General features: G+C 42.6%; 1 protein-coding gene across 1 annotated transcript in view; it reads left to right on the plus strand.

Annotated features, from left to right (window-relative positions):
* PPEF1 (protein phosphatase with EF-hand domain 1) overlaps positions 1-11,492 on the plus strand; it is a 34,742-nt gene extending 23,250 nt beyond the window's left edge. The window contains exons 9-17 of the mRNA XM_040057176.2: positions 1,528-1,564; positions 2,054-2,203; positions 4,393-4,593; positions 5,927-6,112; positions 6,707-6,849; positions 7,491-7,597; positions 8,560-8,723; positions 9,568-9,652; positions 10,109-11,492. Coding sequence (XP_039913110.1) covers positions 1,528-1,564; positions 2,054-2,203; positions 4,393-4,593; positions 5,927-6,112; positions 6,707-6,849; positions 7,491-7,597; positions 8,560-8,723; positions 9,568-9,652; positions 10,109-10,302 — 1,267 coding nt within the window. The 3' untranslated portion in view covers positions 10,303-11,492. The remainder of the gene's footprint in view (positions 1-1,527; positions 1,565-2,053; positions 2,204-4,392; positions 4,594-5,926; positions 6,113-6,706; positions 6,850-7,490; positions 7,598-8,559; positions 8,724-9,567; positions 9,653-10,108) is intronic.
* Positions 11,493-12,021: the final 529 nt, after the last annotated feature.

The following is a 12,021-nucleotide window of genomic DNA, read 5'->3' on the forward strand; positions in this document are numbered from 1 at the left end:
AATATCTGGCCTATCACTAGAAATATTTGAGTTTTTGAATGCTACTTTAGCCACTGTGACACCCTAAAAGAAAAATAATGTTTTATTGAGTAGTCAAGTGTAGCTTTGCCTTTTCAGTGTGTTCGTGTGGAGAAGGAACATCCTCGCTACACACAGACATTTGAATGGGAACCTTGACTTTGATCTCATCATAATCCATTGAAGTCAGAGGGCCTAGTGCAGCTTCCAGAGTATCAAAACTGGGGAAGGATGGACGGAAGTATGATATTTTAGTTAAAGCACATATTTAGTGAAATCTGACACTTTAGTTAAGTTTGAACTAAGATTTCATTTCTCTAACACAAGGGGCATGACAATATCCTACCTTCTACTCAGAGGAGCTTCATTAGTTGGAGGTGTCAGTGCAGGAAAGCTGACACCCTGTTTTCCAGCACAGACGTTTGCACTCAGCTGGGCAGCGCAGCCAAGGGAGTGAGCACAGCCAGTGGCTCTGGCTGTACTCAAAGTGGCGCTTGGAGACAAAAAGCCTCTCAGAGATGTGAGAACTCCTCAGTCCTACTCCCTACAATTCTAAGCTGCCCCAGAAAGTCTTTGGGTGACTGATTGGTGGGTAACCTGCTGTACCCCTTGGATCATTTGATGTGTGCACACAGGATGTATTGCTGTTTTAACACAGGCCTCTGTGCTAGCACCTGGGTCAGAGGCCCATAGGCGAGTCCTACTCATGATCCACAAAAGAGAATCAGTTTCACGTGATAGTTACTTTTTCAGCACTTAATTGAAAATACCCCAACAAACAACAAACGTAAACCGAGATCAGTTACTTAATCTACAAGGTAGGAAAATTCCTCCCCAAAACAGAAGAAAATATTAACCGAGTCTGCGATGGTATGGAGTGCACAGATGTATTCCTGTCTGTCGCTCTTTGCTGTGCATTTTGATTAGCCATGCTGCACATTGGTAAATCTGAAAGCTGAGTGTTGTGAAAATGCTCCTTGATGAAGGATATCGTGGTGTTAAAAGAATGAGGTATCAAAGTCCTTGTCCCTTCTGGGGGAAAGGACATGGCAGTTTGATAAGGTTGGGCAATTTGATCTAGAGGAAGGTGTCCCTGCCCATGACAGGGGGTTGGAATAAGATGATCTTTAAGGCCCCTTCCAAACCAAACCATTCTATGATATGATTCTATGATGATATGATATTTAAGACAAAAACTCTCCAAAGGTTTCGTGGGAATTTTTGCTCATCATGAGGTTCCTTTGGTATTCTCTCTGGTATCTAAAAGGTAGAGATGGCAAAAAGGCCTCCTAATAAATATTTGGATAGATTCTGTTCCCTCTGTTATGTACAAGAAACCAGTTTAACTCAATTCTCAAGACAGAGTGGAGGAAAGCACATTTCAGCTGAGGTGAGATGGAATGGCAGGTGAGAAAGGGGGCTAGAAAATTCCAGGAAAACACCACAGCACAGGAAACCATGCAGAAGGGCCATACTGAACACCAGTTCATGATGCTGTCCTGTTTTCAGATACGGCTTCACAAAAGAAGTTTCGAAGAAGTACAAGGTAAGATTCCTTCTCCTTCCCCTATATTTTTTTGTAGTCTTGCACATGTAAAATGAAACCTGTGTAAACAAGAAAACTTCAAACCGGTTTATTTAGGTGTAGCAGGGAATTATTTTCGTGAAGTAGGTGAAATTATTTTGGCCTATCAGGAGAATAACTGACAAAACAATTTTAAGTGCTAGCTTCTTATCCCCAGAGATCTATGGGATGAAATAAGTAATCTCCATAAGACCAATCAAGAAAACAAAAAGAGGTGAGCATGAAAGAAAAAACTAAAGGCTACAGAGACAATCAGGTGGCCCTAATGTAAATGTCAGAACATGTTTGTCAGGGCTGCAGCTCAGGAACTGCAGTCCAGAACTTCCTGCAGTTCAGGAACCTGAACAAAACTGTTCCTATAAACTGTACCAGACACTTCAGTAAAATCTTGAACTTAGAGGCAGCAGAATCTGCCAGAAATAGGATCTAATGTAAGAGTATATTTTACAGGACCATTGGAAACAGATTTTGTGTCTTCTGCGAGATGTTTTTAGCTGGCTTCCCCTCGCCACTATAATTGATAGCAAAGTTCTTATCCTACATGGAGGGATTTCAGACACCACAGATTTGGATTTCCTGAATGCACTTGAGAGAAATAAGGTAAGAGATCATATTCATGTGAGGGTAATTTCGTTTTCTTTTAAAAATTTTGTGGTACAAATGCTAGGATCAGGTTGTTTGCATTAGGAAAGCAAATTGAAGCAGTATAAGGCATGTGAGAAAAATAATAGTCTAATTTTCCTTCAGAATCAGGGCTTAGGAAGGAAGGTTGCAGTAGGTGTTGAGAGCCAATTGTCTGGCTCTCTGCATAACATGGGTCTTCTGGCCTTAAAATAGCTAAAGTCACTTTAATGCCTCCTCCTGCAGTGATGACACATTAGCCAGAAAGTATGAAAAGTACTTGATTCTTGGGCATTTCCTTTAAACACTTTAGAAATCAATCTAGCCACATATTTCCAGCACTGCCTTTTTTTTCCTGAGGCTGTGCTTCTGCCATCTGTTGTGTGGGGGAAGTTCTCCACCTGTGAGGTGCTCCCTTGGCAGCAGCTGAGCGTTGTACATGTGGGAGAGCTTTTCCAGAAGGATCAAAATTCAAGAACTGGCCTTGATAAAACAGAATCTGCTGCTTTTCAGGGATTTAGGAGACAGAAATGTTCATGTTTTTTTCTGAAAAGATGAGCAAAACCGGATCTTTCGAACCAGCAGAACGTGGTGTGGGATTTGGTCTCAATTTGAGCAACTAAATCAAGATATCTGCTTGTGATCAGGGTGCTGAGACTCCTTACAGTCAATGGAGATCCAGGAGATCGGGTGGAGATCATCACTTAGGCACACATCTCCAATGCTGTTCAAGAAGTGCCCCATTGGCTAGGGATGTCCCCTCTGGCCTTTGTCTGCCTCCAAAGAAAGTCTTCTCTGCAGGTCCCCTCCACCAGTCCCCTTTAGGCCAGATTTGTGTCTGCCTCCCTCCACTAATTGACAGATGTAGTGGAGCATCTCAGATGGCATAGGAGACCAGTGTTTGAGCAAGTTGGTGTACCCTGTCATCAATGTCTGTGGAATCTAGAGCTATTTTCTAAAACAGAAATAAATGCTTTTCAGGACAGTCAGTTGTGTCTCTTTTAAAGATATGAGAAAGGGCGTGAATACTTCTCATCATTGGAGTCTAGGCTCCGTTGGCTGCACCACTGTGCATTAAAACTGGGTGCATAGCCACAGATAGAGGTGTTCTAACCATGAGCAGAGTTCTGCTCATGCTTTCACTAGGGCTCCGCTCTGCGTGTTTCTGATGCAGTATCTGTGAAATGCAGAATTAACAGGTCAAAGTTGCTGCCGCTGGAGGATGTTGCTAATGAGACATGTGTGGGCCACAACCCAGGGCAATGTCTCTCAAGGCCAAGTGATGTATTTTAATTGGTACAGCTGGCAGCTGACAGGTTTGAAATACTGGTCAGTGCACTGGTGAATAACCCTGTGTTGTGCATTTTGCTTTGAATTAGTCCTTTGCTTTGTTAAAGAGTAAAATCTGGGGGTCTGTGGACAGTGTATGTTTTATTGGTTGATGTTGGGTTTGGTTTGGGTTTTTTGTTTTGCTTTGGGTTTTTTGGGTTGGTTGGTTTGATTTTGGGTTTTATTTTGGTTTTGTTCTGGAAATAAGCTAGTATGAGAGAATTTCAAATGAGAGGACATTCCCTGGAGAAGAATCCATGTTAATGGTCATTCATGGAACCATAGTGTACCACTCCAAAAAAGCAAATGCCCATACACATTGCAGGAGTTTGATTGAATGGTGTAAGGCTTGATGTATTATTTCATCAGTTTCACTACTGTCTTCATGATTCTCGGTTTAATTCAGCCAAATTAATCTAACAGCATGGTACTGTGTCAGAGCAGAAGTGAATGGAGTTTCACCTCAGTACAATATGAACATATATTTTGTTTCCAAGGAACCTGGGCACTGAAGTGTCTTCCCTGAGCCCAGACCCTACTTGCTGTGTAATGAGACCTCAATATTGACTGTGTTTGGAATGAGTGTGTGTGTCTGGATAAGAATATGAAAGCAGCTCTGAAGAGCTTGGTCACTGATAGGTATAAAGCATTCTGCAAGTGCCAAATACCTGCAGCTTCTCCCAAACCTGTGAATTCAGGACATTGTGAGAGTTATCATTAGTTGAACTCAAGGAATTTTCCTGAGTACAGGAAACATGAGCTGATGTGCCTTTCAGCCAACATCTCTGTATCAACTTTTGTTGTTGTGATGGTACCTTTTTTTTTTTTTTTTTTAAAAGTTGAAGTCTTTGATGCGGCCGCCAAAGTCAGCGAGAGACAGACAGGACCAACCGAAGAAGAGAATTCCCACAACCAAACCCAGCAAACACACTGCCAACCAGCATGTGGCAGGGAAGACACAACGCATCTCTTCATCGGGCTTCACTGAGCCCTCGGGCTCAAATTTGCCTCCAGACCCCGCCCTGAAGGAATGGAAACAGGTAGGTGAAACCAAAGACACACTGATAACAAACCCCTCCCGCACAAACTCAGCAGGTGTTCTGTTCAGGCAGTGTGCTTGTGAGTCTGAGGGAACTGTCTCCTAAGAGGAAAACAGTCACTGTAAGGAGAATATTAGATACCTATTCGGGTATGCCTTTTGTAGACCTGGTAATAAAGGCTTGGGATTTTATACCTTCCAAGTAAAGCTCACCCTGTATTTTATTTTCTTAGCCATTAGGAGGAGGAAACTGCTCAGTAGGAAATGGCTTTGCCTGCCCTCATGTGGTTGGTTCTGTTGGTACAGAAATGGTTGTTGGTTTAAACAGGTCAGACTGCAATTGTTGGTGAAATAAAGCCTCTTTTTTTGGCTGTGCTTTTGGCAGCTGAATGTTGATATAGCCCCAAAAGCCACCCAGCTCCTGAGACCTACAGACAGATTATTCAGAAATCTGAAGATTTTGTCCTCTGGCTGTTCATCTTGAATATCAGAGACAATATAGAGCTTTTGGTATACTGTCATTTAATAAATTGTGACAATTTGAAAAGTTTAATTTCTCTGAAAATCTGATTTCCCAAGATACCTATCTTACCTACAAACTAACATAATGGGCACAAGCAAGGCTCCTCTTTCCCCCCCACAAATTTGACACTCCCCCAGCTAATCAAGCATCCACTAAGCCATGCTCACAAACACGAAGTGCAAGACTTGCCCAGAAAAGTATAAACAAACAAGTTTTGAATAATGTTTGCTACTGACTAGAATTAAACCATGATAATCTTCATGTCTGAACTCTGCTAAAATGCTAATATGTAAAATGTTGGTTTGAAACATGATCTAACTGAAAACAATAAAGCCAAAGGCAACTCTTGTCATGTTTAGAGCAGGTACTCCCAAGCTTAGGTAAAACCAGTGACCAGTATGGTTATCCAATTTGTGCTGGGAAATAGAAATTGCCTCTCCTGCCTACACGTGAAGAAGGCAGCTTTTGTTCTCTTTGAAATAGTCCAGGTACTGTTCCTGATGCACCTGCCCAAGGCTGAAAACCTCAGCTGTGAAAGGAGGTACATTACTGAAATTATATTTATTCTGAAAAAAAAAAAAACAAACCCATCCAAAATCTAGATAATGTTTCTTAAAAAGTAGAACAAAAGTCTCAACCCATAAGAATATGCTCCTGAAAGGAAGGAAAAACCCCAAGACCTACGTGTTAGCTCAGATGTGTCTTCTCCCTGTGCTCTGGGGTTTTTGCTGTGGCCAGGACTTTAGACGGCCATAGCCTACCAGACTTCCCCTACTATCAGTTCTCACTTGCTTGAGTTTGCTATTTATAGATTCTTGACATTCTGTGGAGTGATCCAAGAAGCCAAAATGGCTGCACACCAAACAAGTGTCGAGGAGGAGGCTGTTACTTTGGTCCTGATGTCACTGCCAAGCTATTTGAGAGGTATAATCTGAAGATGCTCATCAGGTCTCATGAATTTAAGCCAGAAGGTTATGAGATCAGTCATGATGGGAAGGTAAGATGCTTCCATGCAAAGTAGAATTCTGTGAATTTCACAGGAACACCCAGTAGATTTGTCTGCAAAATTTCTTGTAAAAAAAGAGTCACTTTGTTAAACTGGGTTTGGGGGAACTTCGTCCTAGATAGATGTTGCAACAAATTACTGAGTTCTGAGTAACAAAATTCTTTACTGCTTTAGGAAGTGGGGACCCATTTATTACTTACATGAAAACAAATGGACATCAACAAAACCCCCAACAAGAGTTTTTTGTAAATACAGTTCAAGAGATGCTCTAAGGCTCTAGAGGCCTTTAACTTACTGCTTTCTCTTCTGGCCCTGCCTTCTAACATGTTCTGTTGGGAGGCCAACAAGAATGCTGAAAACCAGGTCTCTTTTAGAAAGAGGTTTCTGTTAAACAGCATGTTATATCTCACTGTTCTCTGAAGTCTGATAGGTCAAAACTAAAGGCCCAGAGCTCTGACTCAAAAGGCAAGAACATCTTGGTGAATGACATACGTAGACACATAGTTTTTTTCTCAGATCAGTTTCAGAAATAAGTGTCAAGAAGAGCTGTTGTGGCCAATCCAGTTTCTTTGTTTGCTATGGCAGGTCATCACCATATTCTCTGCCTCTAACTATTATGAAGAGGGCAGCAACCGGGGCGCTTACATCAAGCTGAATCCCGAGCTGACCCCTCGCTTTGTGCAGTATCAGGTCAGCAAGTTCACGCGCAGGCAGAATCTGCGGGAGAGGTAAAGCTGTGTGTTGCGTGCAGTGAGCCTGGACTCACCTCACATGTGACTGGACCTGCCACAGTCTAGAGCTTGATTGAATAACTGTAGGCATCCATTTGCCTTGATTCTCACTGCTTTTCTCTTTAACAATTTAAAAATTAATACAGTAGACAAAACATGTTCAAAGTGCTTAACTTGGTTTCCTGAGAAACTCCCAAAGGTAATTAGGTGAGGTAAGCAGTTAGAACAGACAATTGTCAGGGACTCATAAATGGCCTGCACCTGTCTGCTTTAAGGCTGCAGTGTTAATCTGGAAAAATCCTGTTATGAATTGAGTCTCAAAAGTTTATCATGACAGCTTTGCCATGCCTACTAGTGTGGTCAGATTACTAAAGGAAAGCAGCTTAAAATTACCTGCATAAACTCAATTATCTTATAAACTCAGATTATTCTTATGGAGCATTGCTGGTTTTGTTTGGTTTGGGGTTGTTGTCTTAAATGTTCCAGTGTGTTTTGGCTCATCCTACTTAAACATACTAGACCCTAAACATACTACATGTTAAAGGATATAAGAATTTTATAATGAGTGTTGAAGAGCATAAAATGCTAGAGGATTTTAATCCTTTAATAATCTGCTGATTTTTTTTTTTTCCTCCTAGGGTAGGTACAATTGAATCATCTGCCTTAAAGTCCTTACGAGAGAAGATTTATGCTCACAGGTCTGAACTCACCAGCGCTTTTGCACAATACGATGTAAATGGCACAGGTACCACTTCCTCTCTGTCAGTCGCCACCATGGGGAAAACAGCTTCCGTGTGTGTGGGGCAGAGGGGACAAACCCCATGGAGATGAGTCCTGCCTGCCTGCCTGTATCAGGCTGCGAGCAACAGGGGCTGACTGACCTTGTTCTTCATGATCCCACAGGAGGATTGGTGTTGGGAAGGGCTTAGCCCCAAACAGCTTGAGGGGAAGAAGCTTGAAGTAGGAAAAAGAAAACTGAAAGACATGGGCAAATAGAGAAATGATGTTCGCTGTTGGGTAGAGAGTTTGGGCAGGCAAATCGAGTTCCAGAAGCTCAATGGTCACCACCACCTTCATGTAGGAGTGTCTTAAGAATGTGTCAAACAGGGAACTGGGGTCGCAGGTGAGGGGGGGATGGGTCTCCTTCTGAGTCTGGGAGGTATCTGAGGAAGGTTGCCTACCTATGCCTCCAGCAGGCACACACTCACCCCTCAGCTGAATAAAAGTCAGTGCTAAGTTAACAGATGAACGTTTAGGTAGAAGCAAGAAGTTGATTGCTGCCACAAATACAACTTTTCCTTGTGATGGCTTCTCACTTGCCTGTGACCTTACAAAGGCACTCAATAAACATGATGTTGTTTCTCTGGCCACTGAACAGCTGTTCCACATATTTCTGTCTGGTTGAGTTTTCAGCCACATGTCACTCTAATTGCAGCTCAGCTGAAACCTGAAGTGGCATAAAATTCTTCATGGCATAATCTAGCTTTCTCAAAAGGTGTTAAAACATGCTGAACGTCACAACAGCATCACAACTTTGTGGCTGGAAGGGACCCGTGGAAGTGCCTAGTCCAACCCCACTGCTCCTTTGTTATGAGGGCTTTTATCCCAGGGTTCAGAGAAAATCCTTGTGTTTCGTAACCCTTTGTGCTGGTGACTGATGTGTGCTGTGTGCTGTACTTTTAACCATGACCTGACCCCTTCTGGCAGGCAGGATTTCTGTCAATGACTGGGCTGCAGCGATGGAGTCTGTCCTGCAGCTGGAACTGCCCTGGAGAATGCTGCGGTCTCAGTTAGCACAGATGAACCCAGAGGGAGAAGTTGACTTCATGTCCTGTTTCTATGATTTGAAAATGGGCCAACCTGTAAAAGAGGTAAAGAGGAAAACACCTTGCAATTCTTGGAGGAACAACTTTTGGTGCAAATTGAAGCACAAGACAGTGGTTTGGCCCATCAAGTAGACATCTACAGCTGAACTAGTTGCTGAGCTTCCTTTTATAGTCACTGGAGGAAAATATGCACTGCTAGGGTACGAATCATCATTCCCTGCTAAGGTAGATGCTTAAAATAGGTTGGATGAATCACATGCTAGAACTGCTTTTAGTTTCTCTTGGCTCTCGAGGGCGTTTAGATAACGGAGCTGAGGAGATGTGACAAATCCTGCCCAGAGCACTCAACCCTTACTCTCTGAAACGAGCTTTTCAAACAAGCTCCAGAGGCAGTTAAGACCCCTGTGGGAGAAAGTCACATTTGTAGGTGGACTTTTAGATGTTTATAATAGTATCTGAGGTCACTTCTACAGAGCCCAGTTGTTACCAAATGGCTGCACAGTGCTTTGGTATGGAGGTATCACCGTAACTTTCCTAAACAGCAGGATCCATTCACATCTGTACAGTGAGTGCTTTGTATGAGTGCACAGTCTGCGCTATCTTCCCTAGATTATCCAACACTATTTCCACAAATAATTACTGAAGGTAGGAGGTGTGAGGGGCTCCTTTCCCCCTTGCCCTGCCATCTGAAAGTGACAGGTTTTATCTGATTATTCCTCAGGGCAAGACACAGAAGTGTCATTCCAGAGAACTCAAGCATAAAGATTTTTTTTTTTTAACATTTGACAAATTAAACTGGGGAAATGGAAACTGGATAGTAGATATTCTGCTGGTTAAATTAACTCAAACCAAGGTCTAAATGTCTTCTTGTATGTGATTTCAAAACCAGGCTCAGCCAGCTTTGGCAGAAACACTGTGCAGATACAGAAAGGATCTGGAGATCATCTTTAACATCATTGACAAAGATCACTCAGGTAAGTCCAGGTAACTTCACTGTGTCAGCTCTAAGGAGCCTATACTAGTTATCTTTTCCCCACTGTGTTTCCTCCTTAAGGCTTCTAAATACAGAGGAACCAGAGGTGATGTCATTTCTCCAGTTTAGTGGAAATTATTTTGAGCAGTCAGGCTGCAACCATATAAGGCACAGTGCACAGAGCTTAACAAGAATTTTCACACACCCCAGCTCCAGTATTGGCTTCACTCTTTTGGGGTCTTTTTTTTCCCTTCATTTCTCTTACTCTTTACTGCTTTCTCAGTTCCAGTCAAAAACATTCAATCATTACCTAAAGTAAAAATGTGCTTCAATCACGAAGGCACTAACCCCATGGTAGGCAGGTAACTTTGCTGCAGTGCAGGAGTGTGCATGTGTGTGTTTATGCAGGAAGAGGAAACAACACTGCAAAAGGCAATCTACTGTTTGTCTCCTTTAGGTTTGATTTCTCTTGAGGAATTCAGCCAGACATGGAGACTCTTTACTTCTCACCTGGGCATTGATGTACAGGATGACTCCATTGACAAGTTAGTCCTCAGCATAGACTACAACAAAGATGGCCACATTGACTTCAATGAATTTTTAGAGGCCTTTCATGTTGTCCACAGACTCGAGAAAAAGGCAACCTCATGAAAAGGCAGAACTTCTTGTGGGTTGTCTTGGAAGCTCAGCTTGCTGTCATTAGTCATAAAAGGGCTGCTCGATAGGGTCACTGTGCAAGCCCTTATTTAGCCCTTCCTGGATGATCTGTTCCTGCTAATATGGGACAGAGGAGATGAAAACCCACACTTACAGTATTCCTGTGTCACTGCCACACACTGCCAGGACCTTACAATTCACCCCCTCCTCCCCCATCAATCTGATCCCTGAACATTGCCAAGGTCATGCCTACAGCTGTGTAGGAAGAGAGACTTTGGTACATGTCTGTGAGCAGTCCTTGGTGACAGCTGAGATAACCACAGGGAACATATCAGACCCACCCTGATGGAACAGGCACAAGGGAGGCTGGCTGTGGGGTCTCCATTGCAGGAGAAGAAAACAGGAAAGAATGGTTAAAATGGTAGTCCTGTGTTTAACCTTGCTCTTTGTATGATGCAGAGGAATTAAATCATTCCAGGTCAAGCTGTTATCCTTCCTAAAGTTTACAGGCACAACTTAGAGGATCTTGGTTGAAAGGTATTTACACTTGCACTAGATTGCCTCTTGTCTCTGGTTACTTTTCCCCACATTTGTTGGGAGTTGGAGCTATGAAACAATCATAACTGTTTCTGAGATGGAGCCAGGCTCTTCACTGTGGTGCCGAGCAATAGGACAAGAGGCAATGGGCAGAAAGTGACACACAGAAGTCCCACCTGAAACTGGGGAAGAACTTTCCTGCACAGCAACCGAGCACCGGAACAGAATGCCCAGAGAGGGTGTGGAGTCTCCCTCACTGGAGATATTCAAGAACCATCTGGATATAGTCCTGTGCTATGTGTTATGGGATGACCCTGTCTGAGCAGGGAGGTTGGAGCAGATGATTGATTGTGGTCTATTCCAACATTACCCATTCTGGGATTCGGCGATTCCATAATAACTTGTCACCTTAATGAAGGCTAAATCCACAGCATGTTAATGCAACATATGACAAATCACAGAATAAAGCTTTAGCATTCTAAGCAATGCCTAAGTGGGGTGTCTCTTTGCCTGTGTTTTGGTACCTGCCCCAGTCACCACAGAACACTCTTCCTTGAAGATGAACTGGGTTTCTTAAAAACAGAGATGAGTACGAACACAAGGGTAAACATATTTTGATACTACCAAATCTAAATAGTCTTGCACATACTTAAACATAAATTCTTTACCAAGAAAAGGAAACTGAGAAATTCTGAAACACAGTTTTTGGAAGGCAGCAAGATGGAAGACTCTTGTACTCACATTCATGTCTCCTTTCCCTGACTGCAAGTCAGTATTCCCATTCCTGCCAGTCCCACCCTGTCAGTTCCCAAGGGGTGAAGTCAGGAGATCTGGACCTATTTCTCCTGCATCTTATACTCTGAAAGCAACATCAGGTCAGGAGCTTTTTGGTAACTGTATTACCTCATTCAGCCTCAGTAAATCCAAAGCACATAAAGTGCTTTTTGGGTAGGAAAAAGTTCCAGTCTAGTCCCTCTTTAAATTTTAATAGCTAAAGATGAGCTAAGTAAAGCAGCTCAGTTTCATCTAATAGAAGTATTGAAAGTACAAAAAAAGCATCCATCCAAGTTTATCATCCCAGAATGTAACAGCAGCCCAAGTTTAAGGCACTGTTGTATCTCTTATTTTCTACTATTAAATGCAGAACACTTTTCCAGAAGTATTTTGTAACTTAAC

The sequence above is a fragment of the Hirundo rustica genome, chromosome 2 (assembly GCF_015227805.2).
Source record: "Hirundo rustica isolate bHirRus1 chromosome 2, bHirRus1.pri.v3, whole genome shotgun sequence".
Lineage (NCBI taxonomy): Eukaryota > Metazoa > Chordata > Aves > Passeriformes > Hirundinidae > Hirundo > Hirundo rustica.